Source organism: Lepidochelys kempii, chromosome 5 (genome assembly GCF_965140265.1).
Source record: "Lepidochelys kempii isolate rLepKem1 chromosome 5, rLepKem1.hap2, whole genome shotgun sequence".
NCBI lineage: Eukaryota > Metazoa > Chordata > Testudines > Cheloniidae > Lepidochelys > Lepidochelys kempii.
Genome location: NC_133260.1, coordinates 65,955,861 through 65,978,462, shown reverse-complemented (window position 1 = coordinate 65,978,462; position 22,602 = coordinate 65,955,861). Strand labels below are relative to the sequence as shown.

The 22,602-nt window shown below is 45.2% G+C and overlaps 1 protein-coding gene across 11 annotated transcripts in view; it reads right to left on the bottom strand.

Annotated features, from left to right (window-relative positions):
- The window catches only part of PAM (peptidylglycine alpha-amidating monooxygenase), a 221,095-nt gene that overhangs the window by 44,385 nt on the left and 154,108 nt on the right, over positions 1-22,602 (bottom strand). For all 11 annotated transcript variants that reach the window (XR_012158986.1, XM_073344599.1, XM_073344602.1 and 8 more), the window contains 2 exons: positions 13,705-13,895; positions 12,021-12,092 (listed from right to left, as the gene is read on the bottom strand). Coding sequence is in view for 10 of the 11 variants with exons in the window: in XM_073344599.1 (XP_073200700.1) it covers positions 12,021-12,092; positions 13,705-13,895 (263 nt within the window). In the remaining variant the exon portion in view is untranslated. The remainder of the gene's footprint in view (positions 1-12,020; positions 12,093-13,704; positions 13,896-22,602) is intronic.

The window sequence follows — 22,602 nt, the reverse complement described above, 5'->3', positions numbered from 1 at the left end:
GGGTCCCCCAAGGATCTCTACTGGGACCAGTGCTGTTCAACATATTCAGAAATGATCTGGGAAAAGGGGTAAACAGTTAGGTGGCAAAGTTCACAGATGATACAAAATTACTCAGGAAAATTAAGTTCAAAGCTGACTGTGAAGAGTTACAAACGGATCTCACAAAACTGGGTGACTGGGCAACAAAATGGCAGATGAAATTCAATGTTGATAAGTGCAAAGTAATGCACATTGGAAAATATAATTCCAACTAGACATATAAAATATTGAGGTCTAAATTAGCTATTACCACTCAAGAAAGACCTTGAGTCATCATGGATAGTTCTCTGAAAATATTTGCTCAATGTTCAGCAGCGGTCAAAAGAGCTCACAGAATGTTAAGAACCAGTAGGAAAAAAATGGTTACTTACTTTCTCGTAACTGTTGTTCTTCGAGATATGGTGTTCATGTCCATTCCACATTAGGTGTGCACGCACCGCGTGCATGACTGTCAGAAATGTTTCCCCTTAGTGGCTCCTGTTGGGCCGGCGGGCCCCCCGAGTGGCCCCACTGTGCCCTGCATATATACCCCCACCAGCCCGACCCCCTCCAGTTCCTTCTTGCCGGCGACTCCAACAGAGGGGTAGGAGTGTGGGTGGTGGAATGGACGTGAACACCACTTCTCGAAGAACAGTTATGAGAAAGTAAGTAACCGTTTTTTCTACTTCGAGTGCTTGTTCACATCCATTCCACATTAGGTGAATTACAAGCTTACCTCTGGAGGAGGGTAGGAGTCACGGAACAACTGCTCGGAGGACCGCTCTGCCAACTGCCGCGTCCTCTCTGGCTTGCTGGTTGACCGCACAGTGGGTCGTGAAGGTGTGCACTGAAGACCAGGTGTCTGCTCTGCAGATCTCCTGGATCAGGACCTGTGCCAGGAACGCCGTGGAAGTCGCCTGCGCCCTGGCCGAGTGGGTCATGACTGCCAGAACACCTGCGAGCTCACAGCACAACTGGATGCAGCTTGTAATCCAAGACTAAATCTGCTGTGCTGACACTGGGAGGCCTTTTAACCTCTCGGCCACAGCCAAAACAGCTGCACGGATTTGCGAAGGGCTTGGTGCGCTCCAAATAGAACACCAGCGCTCGACACATATCCAAGGTGTGCAAGCTGCGGTGACTTGAGTCCGTATGGGATTTCGGGAAGAACACCGGCAGACGAATGTCCTGGCCCAGATGGAATTGGGACACCACCTTAGGGAGGAACTTGAGGTGTGGCTGAGCTGCACCTTGTCCTTGTGAAATACTGTGTATGGTGGCTCAGAAGTGAGGGCCCTCAGTTCGGACACCCTTCTGGCCGAGATAATGGCAACCAGAAACGCCACCTTCCAGGAAAGGTCGAGGAGAGAACAGGTAGCGAGGGGCTTGAAAGGGGGTCCCTTGAGTATGGAAAGGACCAGGTTAAGGTTCCATGGAGGGACTGTGGGGGTGGGAGTACGGGAACACCCTCTCCAACCCTTTAAGGAACCAGCCCACCATTGGGTGGGAAAACACTGAGCCCCCCGAGAACCCCACGATGGAAGGCAGAGATGGCCGCCAGGTGCACTCTGAGTGAGGATGGGGCTAGCCCTTGCTGCTTGAGGTGCAGGAGGTACTCCAGAATGGCCTGCACCGGGGCGTGGCCCGGCCGCACCTGTGGGGGTTCACACCAACACGAGAACCTTTTCCACTTGGCCATATAGGCTGCCCTGGTAGAGGGCTTTCTACTGCCAAGCAGAATCTGCTGCACAGGAAGGGTGCACTGGCTCTCTAGGGCATTTAGCCACAGAGCCTCCACGCCGTTGGGTGCAGTGACTGCAGGTCGTGGCGGAGAAGCCGCCCGCCGTCCTGTGTAATGAGGTCCCGATGTAGGGGCAGGACTACTGGGGCATTCACTGACAGCTCTAGGAGCGATGTGTACCAGTGTTGGCAGGCCCAGGCTGGGGCACTGAGGATCACCGCCGCCCTGTCCCTGTGCACCTTGAGCAGGACCTTGTGCACTAAGGGGAGCGGGGGGAAGGCGTACATCAAGCCCCCTCTCCACGGGAACGCAAACGCGTCCGCGAGTGAGCCCGCGCTGCGGCCCTGGAATGAGCAGAACCGTGGGCACTGGGCATTGGCCCTAGTGGCAAACAGATCTGCCCAGGGAAACCCACACCTGTGGAAGAGCAAAAGCACAACGTCCGCCCTGAGCATCCAATCGTGCATGCGGTACGACCTGCTGAGGGAGTCCGCCAGCTCGTTCCGCACCCCCGGGAGATAGGATGCCTTGAGGTGAATCGCATGGGCTATGCAAAGGCCCCAGAGGAGGAGAGCCTCGTGACAGAATGGCGAGGAACGAGCCCCGCCCTGCTTGTTTATATAAAACATAGTAGTAGTGTTGTCTGTCAGAGCTGTCACGCTGTGGCCACTCAGAGTGGCGTGAAACGTCTGGCAGGCGAGACCAACTGCCCTGAGCTCCTTCACGTTGATATGGAGCGACCACTCTGCCTCGGACCACAACCCCTGGGTCATGAGGTTCCCCCAGGTGAGCCCCCCGTCCGTGGTCTGACGTGTCCGTCACCAGTGTCAGGTCTGGAAGTGGGGCAGCAAAGAGGATGCCTTCACAAACCACAGGCTGGGACTGCCACCACAGCAGGGTGTCCAGCACCTCCCTTGGGGCTGTCACTACCAAGTCCAGAGAGTCCCTGCCTGCACGGTACACCTGAGCAAGCCATGCCTGCAGAGTCCTGAGTCTCAGTCAGGCATGCCTGACCACGTGCGTGCATGCTGCCATGTGGCCCAGCAGCCGCAGGCAACACCTGGCTGGTGTTGGAAACTGGCACAGGGAGGCCACTGCTTGTTGGATAGCCCGGAATCAGGATACTGGAAGGCTTGACCTGGCCTGCACCGCGTCCAGGACCGCCCCTATGAATTCCACTCTCTGCGTGGGTACGAGACTGGACTTGGTGTTGTTGACCAGGAGCCCCAGCTCGTGGAACAATCTCAGGGCCATCTCTACATGGCCCCGCACCTCCGCCTTGGATCGGCCCACCAGGAGCCGGTCGTCGAGGTATGGGTACACCCGGATTCTCTACCTCCATAAGAAGGTTGCCACCACCGCCATGCACTTCGTGAACACCCTTAGGGCTGTGGCTAGACCAAACGGGAGAACCTGACAATGTTCTTGGCCCACGGTGAATCGTAGGAACCGCCGATGTGATGGGAAAATGGCGATATGAAAGTACGCGTCCTTCATGTCGAGGGCAGCGTACCAGTCCCCCGGATCTAGGGAAGGGATGATGGTGCCCAGAGAGACTATGCGGAACTGGGCCTTGACCAAGAATTTGTTGAGCCCGCGCAGGTCTTGGATTGGGCGAAGGCCCCCTTTGGCCTTGGGAATGAGGAAGTAGCAGGAGTAGAACCCTTTTCCCTTTAGGCCCACGAGGCACCGCCTCTACCGCCCCCGCTCGTAGCAGCGAGCGAACTTCCTCCTCTAGGAGATGCTCATAAGAAGGGTCCCTGAAGAGGGACGGGGAAGGGGGGTGGGAGGGGGGCGAACTGCAGCGAGTACCCATTCCGCACCGTGTGTAAGACCCAACGGTCCGACATAATCTGGACCACGCACGGGAGAAACGGGACAGGCAGCTCAGGAAACAAAGGGACGGATCCGGTGACTGGTCTGGTATACTGTCCTCGAGTGCACCTTCAAAAGCCTGGCTTAGTGCCCGGCTGGGGTTTGTGCTGGCCTTGGTTCTGGCCCGGTGCATTATTGTTATTATTGTTGTTGCGCCGTCGCCAGTTATCCCTGCCTCGCCTACGGTAAGGCTCATGCCTATGGCCAGGCTGGTACTGGCGTTGAGGGGGAGGCTGAGGCTTAAAGGGCTTCCTCTGGGTCGCCGGGGTGTGCATACCCAGCGACTTGAGCGTAGCCCGCGAGTCCTTGACACTATGCAGCCTCGCATCTGTCTGATCCCAGAAGAGCCCGGGCCCTTTGAAGGGGAGGTCCTGGAGTGTATTCTGGACCTCGAGGGGCAGGCCTGACTCCTGGAGCCATGCCGAGCGCCTCATGACCACCCCTGACGCGACTGTTCTAGCCGCCGCGTCTGCCGAATCCAAGGAGGCCTGGAGAGAGGTCTTGGCTACTGCCTTGCCCTCGTCCACCAGGGCCGTGAACTCCTGTTGGGAACCTTGTCCTTAAGCTTCTCCACCATCGTCCAAGAGTTGAAACTGTGCCTGTTGAGGATGGCCTGCTGCTTAGCAATCCTCAACTGAAGGCCCCCAGATGAGTACACCTTTCTACCAAAAAGGTCCAGGCGTTTCGCCTCCTTGGCCTTAGGGGCCGGGGCCTGGTGTCCATGGCGCTCCCTTTTGTTCACCGCCGAAACCACTAGGGAGCATGGACTCGGGTGGCAGAATAGGAACTCATAGCCCTTAGATGGGGCAAAGTATTTATGCTCCACTCCTTTAGCCATTGGAGCGCTGGGGTGTGCCATACAGTCTTATAGTTAGACTGAATGGTCTTAATGAGCGGGAGCGCTATTCTGGATGGCCCTTCGGGGTTCAAAATGTCCACCATGGGGTCCTCCTGCTCAACCATCTCCTTGGCCTGCAACCCCAAATTTGGGCAACTCTGCGCTGCAGTTCCTGGTGGGCTCCATGGTCTATTGGCCGAGGGCTGGATACCTCTGTACCCACCACCGCCTCATCGAGGGAAGACGAGGAGGTTAGCTGCTGCTCGACCCCCTCTGGTTGGTCCTCCTGCTCCCCATCTCCTGTGGCACGGGCCCCTGGCTCAGGCCGGGGTGGGAGTCCATGAGACGGCACCGGGCTCGTTCCCAGACTCTCCTATATAAACTGGGGGGATGCTGGAGGCCTGGATACGGTTGCCTCTGGCACCGTCTGGCATAGGTTTGGGGACCGGGACTGCTGCACCGAGTAACTTGCCCTGGACGGAGCCCCTTGGTGCTCCTGATAGGCCCAAGGGGTCCAGAAGGGCCAATGGCCTGGCGGCCCCCATTGACATTGCCAGCTCCCCTGAGGGTCCCTGCTGTCCGGGCCCCGATGTGGGTAGCTATAGCGGCCGGAGCCGGCACCGGACTGCGGTGATGCCGATTGCGAAGGCCATGGCGGTGCCAATGATCTGTGCCGGTGGGAGAATGAGCGCCTCCTGGCTGAGCAGGACTGGGAGCGGTACCGGAACCCCCGAGACAGTGACTGGGACTGAGATTGGGACTGGCGCCGGCATTCCCTGGACCGGGACCATCTGTGGGAGACCTCTGGCGAGGGCTGTCTCAACTCCTCCCGGTGCCAGTCTCTGGGCGGTGCTGGAGAGCAATGTGCCCTTCCTGGCGCTTCTTTGCATCGACCTGCTGCCAGTGCCGCAACCTCCTTCTGGGCCACTGGCAAGTGCGAGTCTGCAGAGTCAGCGCTTGACCGGGACCAACTCCAGGAGTGGTGCCGGGACGGTGTCTTCGAGCGACACACCATTGCGGCTTACCCCTCGATGGCGCCCAAGGCATGGGTGCCGGAGGGTTCTCCCCATACGGGAGGGGGCTCACCGCTGACAGCTCGATGAGGTCCTTTGCGCCCTCAAAGGTGCCAGGCGTAGAGGGCTGATCCTTTATGCCCTCGAGCCCATCGTCCGCACTGAGCTCACTTAGGTCTGGGCTCGGTGGGGCTTGTGCCACCAGGACCGCCTGTACCACGGCCTTCCCGCTCTTGTCAGTGCTCGGTGCCTTGGGAGGCACCAGCCTCCTGTGCGGGGAACGACCACACCTTCCTTTAGGCTGCGCCAGGGGCCGCACCGGGAAGGACGATCGGTGCCAGGGCCAAGTCTGGCACTCCAGGGCCGACAGTTTACAGTGCTTCTCTGGTGCTAGGTCTCCTGACGGCTCTGGGGCACTACACATCGAGGAAGCCTGAGCCGGCATTGGGTGCTCCGGACCCGGCGCCTGCAATGCGGCCTCCATCAACAGTTGCTTTAGGCGAAAGTCTCTTTCTTTCCTTGTCCCTTGGCTTGAACGCCTTGCAAATCCTACACCTTTCAGTTTGATGTCCATCCCCCAGGCAACGTAGACACGAGTCGTGGGGGTCACTAACTGGCATAGGTTTGCGGCACATGGCGCAAGCCTTGAAGCAGTGGGCCTGCAGCAAGCCCTGTGGCCAGTGCTGGAGGCCTCCAAGCACCTAATCACTTAAGTGTTCACAATCTATAGGTAAACAAACTGATAACAGCTACTCTAAGACTAAGGGACTGCTCTTCTAGGGGGGAGAGAGAGGGAGAGAGCGCACAGACGGTAAGAAGGAACTGGAGGGGGTTGGGCTGGTAGGGGTATATATGTGGGGCACAGTGGTGCCACTCAGGGGGCCCGCCGGGACCCACTAAGGGAAAAAGTTTCTGAAGCTCGTGCATGCAGTGCACGCACACCTAATGTGGAATGGACGTGAACAAGCACTCGAAGAAGAAGAAATAGATTCTAAATAGGTTTATAATGCCACTATATAAATCCATAGTACCCCTGCACCTTGAATACTGTGTGCAGTTCTGGTTGCCCCATCTCAACAAAGATACATTAGAATTGGAAAAAGTACATAGAAGGGCAATAAAAATGGTAAGGATATGGAACAGCTTCCATCTGAGGAGAGATTAAAGACTGGGACTGTTCAGCTTTGAAAAGAGATGACTAAAAGGGGATATGAAAGAGGTCTATAAAATCATGAATGGTGACTAGAAAGTGAATAGGGAATTGTTATTTATTCCTTTGCATAACACAAGAACCAGGAGTCACGCAATGAAATTAATAGGCAGCAGGATTAAAATCAAACTAAGGAAGTACGCCTTGCAAGGCCAACTAAGGAAGTACGCCTTCGCACACTGCACAGTCAACCTGTGGAACACATTGCCAGGAAATGCTGTGAAGGCCAAAAATATAACTACGTACACAAAAGAAGTAGAGGGTATGAAGGATACAGCCATCAATGGCTATTAGCAAAGATGGTCAGGGACACCCCCCCATGTTCGGGTGTCCCTAAACCTCTGACTGCCAAAACCTGGAACTGGACGACAGGGGATGAATCACTCAAATTGGTCTGTTCTGTTAATTCCTTCTGAAGTATCTGGCTCTTGGCACTGTCAGAAGACAGGATACTGGGTTAGCTGGACCATGGGTCTGACCCAGTATGGTCATTCCTATATTTTTATTATGTGAAAATACGTATAAGCATCTAATCAAATACTAGTTAAAGATACTTATAAAGAAAAATTAATGCTATTAAAATGATTTTGACAATTATGTAATCATTGGAGTATTCACAACATGCCAGCTACTACATTAGAGAATCTTGTAAGAGAACATAAATTAGCTGACATGACATTATATAACATGCCTATATTCCTTTTATTCTTTTAGTGAAAATGATTACAGCTACTGTGCATTCCAGTTCCCTTCTTTTTGTTAATATGTCAATAGTAATTCATTTTAGTTAGCATAAAACCACTTGTTAAATTATTCTGTTTCACAGAAGGTGTTTGAAGACCTTTCACTACCAGAGCTCATATAGTGTTTTCCCTCTACAAATTATATTTTTGTCATATCCTCTGTGTCTTGGGAATACAGCAGTTTGTGTTAACCTTTGAGCAGAAAGATTGATTATACTGTGCCACAAAGACTACAGCAGGGACGGTTTTGAACAAATGGAATGAAACACATTAAGGCCTTTTTCCACAAGGGGAGAAGAGATGCCTAATAGACACTATGGTGACCGGTATGAACAGATAATAGTGTTCTCAGTACTATATATGTTGTATCCAATTTGTCCAAGTTACTCTAGACAGACAAAAAAAAAATTCTGAGTAACAATTACTCACTTTGACTTTCCCCTATGATAGGCAAAAGGTATAGTACTGGCTCTGCTTTAGTAATAGCAGAAAGCACTCAAGTCTGTGAGCGTGTCTAAATCAGAATATCAAGCATATGCAGACATAATGTTTATAAAAAAATAAAGATTCCTTCCACCCACCCCTCACCACGTATCTGCATGATTGTGCTAAACATCAATGAAGTGAAGTCAGTTTCATTAAGCTAAACTCTGTTAAAAATCTTCGTTTTCCGTTTAAAGGATCTAATTCTGCCATCCTTACACAGTGAGTAGTGTTTTTCTCTGTGCTCAGCAACATTTATTTCAATGGGTTCACAAACTGAATAGGGTACTATTCATCATGAGTAAGGATGGCAGAATTTAATTTATTTCTATTTTTCCCCAGATGCTTCCAGTATTGCAAAAGAAACAAATATTCATTATTCTGATTCTGAGATCAAGTTACTTATAAAAAAAGCTTCAATTGTCTAAAGAAGAATTTTAAAGTACCACTGTTGCTTTGTCATTTTTGTGTCAAGCAACACGGATACTGTGCTAACCATTTTCTCCTCAGGTAACCACCAATATGAACCCTTTTCTCCACCATGAAAGGGCAGAATGTGCAATCCCCTTCAAAGAACACATAATATAGCTTCTTTAACTCTCCCTCCCCCTTTCCTGACCTCCTCTCACCTTCACAAAACATCTGGCTTCTATTGGGATAAGGCGGCACATCTCTCAAAAGGCTGCAGCCATACCACTGAACTCACAATAAAATACATTTTACATCATGGACGTGTGCAATCATTTGCACAGACAAACCAAATTTCAACAAAATTGATTTAGTTGATTGATTTAGTTATAATTTAGTTGGGGATTGGTTCTGCTTTGAGTAGGGGGTTGGACTAGATGACCTCCTGAGGTCCCTTCCAACCCTGATATTCTATGATTCTATGAATAATCAGGGTGGATAATGTGGTATTCAATACCTGGTAAAATACAGGTAATGATTTTACAAAAACTTTCTGGGCTGAAAGATACTTTCACGTGGGGGATTTTGAGACTTTGGAAATCGTGTTTTGAGACTAATACATTGATATAATAGCAGCTATTACCTACTTTGTCCTGCTGACCTACCCTGGAGCTGCAAATATTTTTTGCACATTATTTAATATCTCATTCTTTTGAGATAGTTATGGTAAATACTCTAAATACTTGGAATTAAAAAGGGGAAAGCAAAGTTGGTATGTTACAAAGATTCATAAAGAATGCAAAGCTTTACATTAATAAATCAGAAAACTATTTCAAACATGTGCCAGTATTTTTAAATGCTTCTCCAATAAGCAATAAAGATAATTAAGGATAAGTTATCACTAAAGAACTATTCTCTGAGCAAATTTAAGGGCCTAATTTATTAAAAAAAGAACACTCAGAAATGCATGCAATTTAATAGGCCACCTTCAGTTCCCTGGTTTCTTCATATAGCTTACTAGCCTGAGCCAGTCTTTTGTGAACATCAGTTGGTGTGCTTGTGTGTCCACAGACATCTCTGACTGCGTGGTTTGCAAAGGACTGTGGAATTCTCTCTCCTCTGTTAGCGCCTATTTTGATATAATTTCTATGTGATTGTACCACTGTAGCGGTGGCTTATAAATACAAAGAAACATGATTTATACTAATACTCAACAGCTGCTAGGAAGAGGAAAAATCTTAAAGAAAAGAAGCAAAATCAGTGGGTCTGATTTTCCCTTCATTGCACCTAGGTAAAAAGGAATTACTCCACTGAACTCAATGAAGCTATAATGGTGTAAAACTGGTGTGAATGAGAGGAGACTCTGGCCCAATCAACATTTAAGAATACAAAACAAAATACCCTAATGTAGACTCTTCAAGGGTTTTGATGTCTTAAAACACAACTAACTTCAAACAGACAATACAACAGAGATCCAGTTTCCATAGAAACAAGTTAGATGAAGATGTGCACACCAAATAGTTGTCTCACACCAAACAAGACTGCATTGCAGATATTGTTCTTTGAAAACATCTGGAAGCGTTTCAAACCACATCTTTAAGAAAAATAAATGTGTTTTGAACATTACTGAATGCTCTCAAACAAATAGAAAACAAAACTTTCCTAAATATTATAGTACTCATTGCTAATGTGGCCACGATCAAGGTACAAGTTGCTTCTCATAGTAAATCTCGTTCGGTGTTTACAAAATGATTTATTTACTGATTTATTTGGTATTGGACTGGAATATCAAATAAGAACCATCAGCCTAAATTTATTACTTTATAAAAATATACATCTGGAATAACTCATGGTACATCTACTCTGGAGCTAGAAGTGTAATTTTCAGCTCTGGTAGAAATACCTGTGCTAGCTCTGACAGAGCTTGCACATTAAAAAGAGAAGTGTACCTGCAGCAGTGCGAGTGGCAGGATGGCCTAACCGCCCCGAGTATGATCCTATCTGAAGCCCTATGTACACACTCAGGTGGCTAATCCATCTCGTGGCTCATGCCACTATGGCTATGTTTTGATATTTAGCGTGCAAGCTTGATTGGATTTATTGTGAGGATACTTCCTTAAGCTGCAAATTACAAGGCCAACTCCACTGTAGACATACTTTAAGATGTGTTTTAAATACACAGTTGTAAAACCAGGCTTTAGTAATTTAAAGTACTTTTAGTTAAGATGCTCTAAAACTTATGATTTTCTGAATTCCAAATTTTTATTTATTTGTAACTTTAAGTGATTTAAATTATTTAACTTTACAAAGTTTTTTTTTTTTTTTTTTTTTTTGCAAAAACCAGAGTACTTGTGGCACCTTAGAGACTAACCAATTTATCTGAGCATAAGCTTCATCTCAGCTCACAAAAGCTCATGCTCAAATAAATTGGTTAGTCTCTAAGGTGCCACAAGTACTCCTTTTCTTTTTGTGAATACAGACTAACACGGCTGTTACTCTGAAAAGTGGTTTTTGTGCATGTGGTAGATTTACCACTTTGGATGAGATACTCAAAAGCTCTTAGCAATGGCCTAACTCTGTGCCCACCGAAGTCAAAGGAACTTTTACCATAGTCTTCAATGGCACCAGAGTAGGGCTCATGCTGAGTGCACTTTTGAAAATTTCATCCTTTAACATAAAATTAACTGTAACGGACACTCTTAACTCATTACAATAATCCACCAGTTCCACTTATGTATTACTGTGCACTTCCAAATTGTAAAGACCAGCTAAATTCAAGTAAAAATGCATCAAACTTCACTGACATCATAGTGGCTCCTTGGGAAAAGTGTAATATCAAATCAATATTCTTAACAGGTGCACTGGTATTATATCTGGTCCAAATGAACCAGAAATACTGCCAAATTTTAATATACCTCTCAATGTCCGATGTGATGCAGTAACTTCTGAGAAGCATTACAGAGGAACAAGATACATAGCAGCTGCTTTGCAATCCACATACATGCAATACACTGGTACATACATTTTAAATTTGTCAATATAAATATAGCAAAAAGAGGCTCAGTATTAACCCTGTTACACTATACTTAACTCATTACATATTGCATCAATACAAAGCACAAGATAGTACTCCCTTTATGTATATAGGTTTTCTTCTCATATTATTCCACACTTAGGAATGTAGGATTGCTATGCCACTCTTAATTCAATTTAATTCTTAATTTCCCTGATTTTGTTCAAATGGTTTTCTAATAATAGATCACACACAGATTGTTAATTTAAAATATATTTTCATATTAAAGAAATAAAAATATAATAGAATAGTTATTGAATTATCGTTCTGCAGGACAACCACCACTCCTGTGATCCCATGCTATGGCACCGTGAACAGACAGATAAATTAGAATGGTGTTATGCAAATTAAACCAGGAACAGGGAAATCTAATGAGATTAAATTGCACTAATGAATTTTACCTGCAAGGCTGGAGACTGGTAATTGACCAATTCCTTCTGAATTATTCATTATATAAAGCACAGCAACATAGTTGTAAAGAATGCATTACATTTTAGATGATAAAAGAAAAGATACAATACATTAATTCATAATATAATCAGGATATGGTTTACTGGTGATTTAAATTAATGAATCCTTTTTTTTTCTTTTAATATGGTTAGAGTTCATTATACATACCCTGATCCAAAACCTCTTCCTCTTCTCTTTTTGGCTGCTTCAGTGAAAAACTATCATCTGTTTTCTTGGTTTCTAAAGAGGGTTAAGAATATACCAATAATCTCTTTGTATATAGACTGAATTTAACATTTTCCTATACATTTTTTTTTTTTAGCGAACTCAAGCATTTACTTTCTATATGTTTCTGTTGCTCAGGGAAAACAGACAAAGTAGTAGTACAGTAAATGATATACATGTAGTAGATTATTAAAACATAATATATTATGTTTCATACAACTGACCAGTACAATTAAGTATTCTAAAATTAAAGCAGGAAGAGCCAAAGACATGACATAATATATTACTTTCAGCTCATAGGACGGAAGTGCTTTACAAACATTAAGTTTCACAAAAACTTTAAGAGGTAGATTGGCATTATGCCCAGAGGTGAAAGTAAGCTGGTATGCCCCAGCAACCCGGCTTCCCCAGGGGGCAATTTAAAGGGCCTGGGGCTCCCAGCAGTGGCTGGAGCCCAGGCCCTTTAAATGGCCTCTAGAGCCCCACTGCTGGAGCCCTGGGGTAGTGGCTGCAGGGCCCTGGAGGCTATTTAAAGGGCCCTGGGCTCCCCTGCTTCTATCGCCCAGGCCCTTTAAATAGCCGTCGGAGCCCCGCCACTGCTACTCCAGGAAGCCGGGGGCTATTTAAAGGGCTGGGGCGGTAGAAGCAGGGGAGCCCTGGGCCCTTTAAACAGCCCCCAGAGCCCTAGGGTAGGGGGAGGCTCCGGGGGCTATTTAAAGGGCCAGGGCTCCAGCTGCCTCTGCCGCCCTGGGCCCTTTAAATAGCCCCCGGAGCCCTGGGCTGCTCCTGCTACCCCGTTGCGGGGGAGGAGGGTGCACTTACCTTACAGGATGGGCTGGGACTGGCTCTGACCTCCTCAACCCCGCCCCTTCTGGGGGCCAGAGCTGGCCCCAGCGTATCAGTAAATCACTCGACTTACTTTCACCCCTGATTACATCAATTTAAAAAATGTCAGAGAGAGTTTAAAACTACTTTCTACGGAAGACTCTTACTGATTTCAATTGATTTCAGATCAGGACTACAATGAACTGGTAGCTGGAAACAGAACCTAGGATATCCGGCTTCTAGTCTATGTTCTAACCCAGCAGACAACACATCCTCATTTAGGAATGCTTGACACACAGTCTAGAGCTCGAGCAACGTATGAGAGAGCTCAGGTGTGTGGCAAAACCTTTTGGCTCTCTCATGCCAACCAGCACTTGCTAAAAATATCACTGAAGTGATGTACTGGACCACACAGCAAACGGGACAGGGAAACTACAGTACTAAACACTTCTTAATGGGCAATATAGGATGTGACACTTTGGAAAGACTGAGACACACCTTAGTTGCATAAGCCATGTAATGTAATGATAAAACTATGGCTGGACCATGGGAGGGAGGAAGGAAACTTGGCAATCCTGAACAAAGAAGTGGATAAAAGACTAATAAAGCAAACTTCCACAAATCACTGCTACCAATGAATCAGCATTTAACAACTGCATCTCAGACCTATGCATTTCATAAATTTCAAAAGAACATATCTAGATTCTTAAAAAATAATCCTTATATACAAATTGCATAGTTAAGCATGTCTCTCATATAACAAACGAAGAGTGAAACCAATTTCAGACAATTTTCTTTTTACCTTCATGATGATGTCCATGCGTCATCATGATCATATCAGACTTGACTGGAATAGGAATATTTGCCTCCTGTGGAATGTTTCTGAACATATCTGGGTTTATATTCTGTGTACAGGTCATGTATGAAACAGCATGTTTGGCCTCCATGTAATACATAATGTAGAAATTGCACATTTCGTCGCTGGCTGTGCCCCTAAAGCAACACAATATAGAATATATTTTTTAAGAGTTAGAGAATAAAATGTGAGCTGTGCATTTAGATGTTACCAAACGCAAGAAGAAAAATCTATTTTAGTCTGCCAGCAATTGATAAAAAGGTTGCACTGAAGCTCTTTTGAAAAATAGTTCCCAATAAAATACACACCACAGCTTTTCAATACATGCAGCTTCTTTCCATTTACACTGTGGAATACCAGACTGCAGAAATTCCTTAGTCATCCAAGAAAACCCTTGAGAATGGTTTGTGTTTTGAATGTAAAGGAAGTGGCATTAAGTTAGTGGGGTGTTCAAACTGCCCTTCTCCCATTTTCTTCTCCCAGTCCCCCTTGCATCTCTTGGCATGTTACCATCAACAATGTGCTTGTTTTGTTGAAAGGGATAACCACGTATCAACCATCTATTTCACTCCTTAAATATTCTTTGCTGTAGTGTCTTTCAACCTAGATGTTATATCTTATTTACAAATCTTTACAAATAATTTACATTTAATTTCAGTACCCAGCATTCAATGCGATTATCTTTTTCACAATCTAATTCTTCCATTTATTGCCAGAAATGAGAGGAGTAATGCAGCACCACAGTCAGTTTCGCTACATAATAAAACACCATAAGCATCTCCCAGATTGGTAAGGTGGTACTGCAGTCTCGAGAAAAAACGTAATCACAAGCATCTGAGAGGAAGCAGCTTGTGTTGCAGGAATGATCCAAAATACAATTCAACAATAACTGTTCCTCATGGGCTTGAGGAAGACGTGGGCTATTTTGTATTGCCACATAACTCTGTCTTCAAGAGAAATCCACTCAATATGAAGAGCAAGTTTTTCAGAAACAATACTTCATGGCTTAAATAAATGACCTACTGTTACATAGGCCTGATTTTTTTCTTCAAGCCACACAGGTTGCTCTATATTTTATTTATAGCTGCATGTTGGTAGATACATTCTTCAGTATTCCTGACAATTCAATAGACAGGCTTTTTAATGAAAGGTTCACAAAAGGTGGCTTACATTGAGAAACATTTTTTAATTAGTTTGCCCCATTAGCCAGACAGACTACACTCAAAAAAAAGGTACGGGGGCGGACTATTAGCCGTTTGCAAAAGACGTCAATGCTGACTTTTCCAGTGACATCATCAAGCACTGCATTTATGTACCATAGCAATAACAACAACACCAGTCAGAGAGGGAGAGACAAGAAAAACCGTTCCAAAAGGTGAATTGATTTCTTCATGCTTTGGAAATGTAGTGTCCCTTGGGGACCACGGAAATCAGCCTCTGTCTTGGCAAGCTCTGCTTAAGCTTTTAAAAATCATTCACTTCCTCACTGTCTAACTCCGATACCTGCCAGTATAATTGCCTCCTCTTTAAAACCTAAGTAAAATGATGTGCAACTCAGAAATGGACTCTGGTTCACTTGACACATCTTGATATTGTCAAAACATTTATAAGAAATAAAATTTAATATACTTGACATTATCTAGGAAATAAAGGAAATAATTTATGAATAGTAAGTTTTAGATAATATACTGAAATCCTAAATTCAGACATTCAGAATGAAATATTCAGTTTCATGAATGAAAGCTTTTAATGAATGGAAGAACTGATATAGAGATTCAAGTGGCTACCCTAAACACACTGCCTCATGCAGAAGCTTTGATTCCATCACTTGGCTTGCAGAGCCACAATAATCAGAGGGATTTCCAGATCTTATTGTGCAATGTGGATAGGTACAGCTGTAATGAATTCATAGATTATATGGCCAGTAAGTAGCACACTGATGTAGTTAAGAAATTCAACAACATGCAGGATAGTTTTGCTATAGGCGCATATGAATACAGCCCAAGGATGTTTTCTTACACATCTTTACTTATTTGCTTGACATGTGCATGAAGATTAGAGGGAAGATATGGGTTGCAGTTCAGTTTGTTACTGAGGTTTTGAGCTGTGGTACATATTGTGTGGGAGAGACCTCAATATTGATGCAAAAATGAGATTTATATAATTATTATAACTTAATATTTTCTAAGTCATTAAAACTTATTTTCACCTTTACTGAATATTAAGCTGTAGCTAGAAGACTGTTATAGCCAGGATGCTTGGGATTATAGTAATATATGTGTAGCTAGTTATGTTACAAAATGTTAAAGCTGATCAAAGACATTCTAGAAGCTTCCTGCTTCTATCTCCCAAGGATGAGCAAACCTCGAGGGGACAGAGCATATAAAACACTACAATTTTAAGCAGAGGCCTAACGGTAAAAAGAAATGTAGGGTGTGCTATCAGAGCAACAAATCTAGGTAAACTGGGCTCTACCAAGCCCACCCTCTTGCAAGAAAATCGGCTTGTGTTCTTAAAAGTTGTAGAGGAAAAACATGTTAAGTTGGAGATGTTTGAAACTTTTGTTTTCTTCTTAAATGTTGAAATGACAGATACCTTTGTGAAATACATACCTGCAAATATGTTAGCTAAATGCAAAGCTCTTAATGTCACTGCTGTGTAAATAGTAAAGTGCTCTGTGTACCAACATGGAATCTAGTGACCTTGCTAATCTAAAGAAAGAACCATTTACATATAGAATATTTATAGTGATAGGTAATTAATTCTTGGCAGTGCACAAACAAACCCCTCAACCAACTCCAAAAGACAAGAATCATCCCTCCAAAGAAACAACTCTAAATATTTAAGCTGAAGACTTCGTAAGAGGTATTTAATTTAAAAAGACTGCGTTGAGAACTAAATTCTTTTGTATAAAGAACAGGAGTGTTTGGACTTTTTGAAAACAGAATTTTTTTTTTTTCAAACGCTAATAAAATTGAAACTATCTCAAAAAATGGACCGAATAAAAAAAGTTAAAATTAATTTTAAAAGTAATCTGGGTCTTTCTTGCCATAAGAAGAACAGAGGCAAGTAAAGAAATGTTGCATATTCATTAAACAGATGGCCTATTCGGGAGCTAGAAATGTCATCTAAGCCAAACTAGAAGGCATGAAGCCAACGGGAGAGGGACAGCAACCAGTCGAAGGAGGTTATGCTTTCCTATAATTTCATGAAAAGAAGAAGGGTTTAAAAACACATGAGCACCTCTCACACACTATCTACTACTCTGCTCAAACATAGCACTTCACAAGCAAACTGACACACACACATGGCTCCAGAAGAAACCAACCAATGAAAACCTCCCAAAGACTTCAACATGGACTGGTGAGAGGAAGTTAACAGGGGATTTGTTTTAAACAGGGGTGGTGGAGCCTTCCCAAAACTAGGGGACCAGGGCCCCTCTGCTCCCACCCCTTCCCCTCTTCCCCCTGAGGCCCTACCCCCGGCCAAGTCAGAAGCCAGAGTGGGGCCGGGAAACCTGGGCCCCCCCACCTGCCCGGGGTGTGGGGTACCTGAGAGCAGCCCCCGGCCCATGTCTTCGCCCTCCAGACTCTCTGCCCAGAGCAGGTGAAGAATCTGCAGCTCCCCACAGCTCCCTGGGCTCCAGCAGCTGGCCTGGCCAGGGGGCGGGGACTCATGGGAAAAGGAGTGGCAGGGGCAGGGTCTGTGGTAAAAAGTGGACCAGCAAGCCCATCCACTTTCAAAAAGTGGGAGTGCCATGGCCCCCTGGTCCTGCGTCCCTGGTTTTGTAATGATTTTGCTGGAATATTAAAATGCTGTTGTAACTTAAAAGACGCTTTCTCCTGTTAATCAACAAGTGGTTAGACTATATTCTGGAGAGGAAATTGGGCCTAAACACTGATAAACAGAGAAACAGTGGGACATAACTGGACTGAAGATTCCTAATATTCATAATTTCCCTGTCTTAGAACAGATCCTTAAATGGATTATTGTAGGGAACTAATTTAAATATTTTCTTCAGTTTCATAGGGTTTAGTTAAGGCTGCGTACTTTCCCCTAATATAAACTGTCTGGTTATTTATTAATAAGCAACAGGATCCACTTGCCCCTACACGAACAGTTTTAGGTATCTAATAAGATATTAAAATTGAATTAACTATACTTTGGAGAAATAATATACTTTGGTCTTAATTTACCAGGAGAAAAGCACCCCCAATGGTGTCATCTCTGTTAAAGCCTTTCACAGAGAGATATACAGAAGAGATTGTACTGGACATCACCAGTTTATCTCTTGTATTATATCATTTGTGGTGTTTTGTTTAATGTTTTGTTTCCTTAATAATTGCGATTATTTCACTTGATCTTGATCATGGTGTCCCCAAAGGTGACTAAATAGTGGGAGCCATACCCCTAAGTTGGCAGCAAGAGAAACAATTAGTAAGAGCTTACCTACCATTTCTTGTTTCTCTGGACCAAGAATTTTTAATAATTTTTAAATAAAATTATTTGGTGGTCCAACAGTTTAAAATTGCCCTTCCCTTTTCACCCCAAAATATTATATCTTAAGCTGCAAGTGGATTCATAGACAGAGCTATGGGCAAGACTGCTCTTCTCCAGAAAACTATGATCTTCATTTTGGATTTGGAGCCTGCTACATATATGCATATCTGTCACTTTAAGGTTTCAGAGGAACAGCCGTGTTAGTCTGTATTCGCAAAAAGAAAAGGAGTACTTGTGGCACCTTAGAGACTAACCAATTTATTTGAGCATGAGCTTTCGTGAGCTACAGCTCACTTCATCAGATGTTTACCGTGGAAACTGCAGCAGACTTTATATACACACAGAAATACAGTGCTAATAAACAATGGCCACATAAACACCACCCTATACCGTAAACCTACTGACCGCTATTCCTACCTGCATGCCTCCAGCTTTCACCCTGACCACACCACACGATCCATCGTCTACAGCCAAGCTCTGCGATACAACCGCATTTGCTCCAACCCCTCAGACAGAGACAAACACCTACAAGATCTCTGTCAAGCTTTCTTACAACTACAATACCCACCTGCAGAAGTAAAGAAACAGATTGATAGAGCCAGAAGAGTTCCCAGAAGTTACCTACTACAGGACAGGCCTAACAAAGAAAATAACAGAACGCCACTAGCCGTCACCTTCAGCCCCCAACTAAAACCCCTCCAACGCATTATTAAGGATCTACAACCTATCCTAAAGGATGACCCAACACTCTCACAAGTCTTGGGAGACAGGCCAGTCCTTGCCTACAGACAGCCCCGCAACCTGAAGCAAATACTCACCAACAACCACATACCACACAACAGAACCACTAACCCAGGAACTTATCCTTGCAACAAAGCCCGTTGCCAATTGTGCCCACATATCTATTCAGGGGACACCATCACAGGGCCTAATAACATCAGCCACACTATCAGAGGCTCGTTCACCTGCACATCCACCAATGTGATCTATGCCATCATGTGCCAGCAATGCCCCTCTGCCATGTACATTGGTCAAACTGGACAGTCTCTACGTAAAAGAATAAATGGACACAAATCAGATGTCAAGAATTATAACATTCATAAACCAGTCGGAGAACACTTCAATCTCTCTGGTCACGCAATCACAGACATGAAGGTCGCTATCTTAAAACAAAAAAACTTCAAATCCAGACTCCAGCGAGAAACTGCTGAATTGGAATTCATTTGCAAATTGGATACTATTAATTTAGGCTTAAATAGAGACTGGGAGTGGCTAAGTCATTATGCAAGGTAGCCTGTTTCCTCTTGTTTTTTCCTACCCCCCCCCCCCCAGATGTTCTGGTTTAACTTGGATTTAAACCTGGAGAATGGTCAGTTTAGATGAGCTATTACCAGCAGGAGAGTGAGTTTGTGTGTGTATGGGGGTGGGGGGGATGTGAGAAAACCTTCATCTATGCAGGAAATAGCCCGACTTGATTATGTAAAGAGTTGTCACTTTGGATGGGCTAGCACCAGCAGGAGAGTGAATTTGTGTGGGGGGGTGGAGGGTGAGAAAACCTGGATTTGTGCTGGAAATGGCCCACCTGTTGATCACTTTAGATAAGCTATTACCAGCAGGACAGTGGGGTGGGAGGAGGTATTGTTTCATGATTTCTGTGTGTATATAAAGTCTGCTGCAGTTTCCACGGTAAACATCTGATGAAGTGAGCTGTAGCTCACGAAAGCTCATGCTCAAATAAATTGGTTAGTCTCTAAGGTGCCACAAGTACTCCTTTTCTTTTTGTCACTTTAAGGTTAGGCTAGTGTGCTGTGTGTCATATGGGCCTACTTCTTGACATCAATATTTGCTCTGAAAAAGAAGATTATTTACCTGTATAGTAACCTTCTTTTCATGTTCTTCAAGATGTGCAGTCCTTACACATACTCCGCAGCTGGTGACTGCATGTCGAGTGCACATGTCAGAGCACTTTCTAGTTACCAGTGCCTGTGGGGTGGTGCATGTGACCTTTGCTCCCTTGTGCACCCAGTGAGGGTATAAAGGGTAGAGTCACCCCTTCAGGTCCTTCACCACTTGCAGAGCTCATAGCTTGTGGACTCAGAAATGTGTAATCCATACACCACACTCACTCACTCCACAACCGATCCCCGCTATTTCAAAGAACATCCATTACTATACAAAAAGAAAAGGAGTACTTGTGGCACCTTAGAGACTAACCAATTTATTTGAGCATGAGCTTTCGTGAGCTCACGAAAGCTCATGCTCAAATAAATTGGTTAGTCTCTAAGGTGCCACAAGTACTCCTTTTCTTTTTGCGAATACAGACTAACACGGCTGTTCCTCTGAAACCTGTCATTACTATACAGGGAACATCTTTTTCTTCTTCCAGTGATAATCTGTATCATATTCCACAGCTGGTGACTCCCAAACAGTAGTCCTTCCTGGATGCAAGTACAAGGAGTTCACGCCAACAGGGACTGAAGCACGCCTTGCCAAACCCAGGACTGGCGTTGGTTGCTTGCACAATGCTTTGTGAATGTGTGTACAGATGACCAAGTTGCTGACCTGCAAACATCCCTTATGGGCCTGCGCTCTGGTGGAACGCACTAGCTAGTACTCTGCCAGTGGGAGGTGCCACTGCCAGTAAAAACCATGAACTAATGCACTGGGCTATCCAGCTAGATACTCCTGAGTGGACATTGCCTGTCCCCTAACCCTCTCTCCATAAGTAACAAAAAACCTGGCAGATTTCTGAAAGCACCTAGTCCTGTCCAAGTAGAATAGCAGGGCCCTTCTCACATTCAATGCATGTAACTGCTGCTCCACCCTTCCCGCATGAGGCTTCGGTAAGAATACAACCATACTGATGGTTTTATTGATATGGAATTTGAATACCACCTTAGGCAGGAGTCTAGGGTGGGATCTCATTATCCCTATGTCTGACAGCGTATGGTGCTCCTGTCATCAAAGTCTGTATCTCTCCCATCTGCCAGGCCAATGTAACTATCAGAAGAAAGGCAACTTTCACACACACACAGAGAAATGGACATGTTGCCAATGGCTCAAATGAGGTCTCCATGACAAGACCCAGATTGAGGTCCCACACTGAGGCAGGGAACTTAGGTGGTGGAAAGATTCTAGAGATGCCATCCAGGAACCTCTTTGCCCCTGAGTGTGAAAAGACAGAGAAGTGGTCAATCAGTGGATGTATGGCCAATATGGCTGTGAGATGCACCTGCAAAGAGCTTAAGGAGAATACTACTGTTTCAAATGACAGAGTGACTCCAGACACCTGCCTGGTCCAGGGAAATTCTGACCAACTTCCATTGGTCCAACGAAAGATACTACCTCATCCACCTTGTCTTTCTCATGTCCTGGACCAACATAACCACAACAACACTGCAAACAACATATTCAAAGTAAAACACACCGGGACAATGCATTTGCATTAGCTGGGAGAAAACCCTTTCTTCCTCTTGTTTGAAGGGGGTTTTGGAAGAAATTGACAGTTACCTGGAACAGAATAAAAGAAGCAGGTCACCCCAGCATTAATCTATAAAGGGATCTCAGTGGGGAACTGGGGAAGAGAGCCATTTTGCACCAGAGCATGACGAGGGAGGCTGCTGCAGCAGGAGCATAGAAAGGGGGTGAAGATGCTGCCTGTCTGCCTGCCTGATGCAACACAGATGTTACCCTAAGAACTCCCAAGGCAAGGGTGAACTAGTGAGGGACACTGTGGTTAGGATGTTTCATTGTTTTGGGAGACCTGTAATCTGTACTTTCAATGATTAAATATAGCAGAGCACTAAGGATGTTAGACTGGGCTGTCTGACTACTGCATGTCCTCAAGAGAGTTAAACTGTAAACCAGAAGTTTCACACCTTTGGTGTGGAATCGTGGGAGAGGGGTGTGTTTAAGTATTGGGGAGTCTCAAGGGCCAGTGGAGTGCCCAGAATGGCTAGGCAGCTAGATAGCAAGTTCCTACCTTTAGACGGGGGTGCCAGATAGGAGGTCTGCACCCAGAGTGCGTGCCTAGGGATGTGAAGATTTGGGTTGTGGTTGGACACTGTTCAGATGCCAGGAGCTTGAAAAGCACAGAGGCTTGGATTCTTCTCACAGCATTCCTAGTGGGTGGCCTGGAAGAGATGCTTCCTAGGATCTGTGACAACAAGGTCCAGGTTGATTGCTTCCTGCTATTTATCAGTATCTCCTGTATTGAGCTGGAGCATGAGCTCTCTGACAGCATCAACCAGTGAGTGTCCACACAGTCAGGGGGAGAGAGTGGAGGGAGAAACCTGCCCTCATTCTTAGTCAGAAGATTTGGTCACCAGGTGAGAGGCTGGGGGC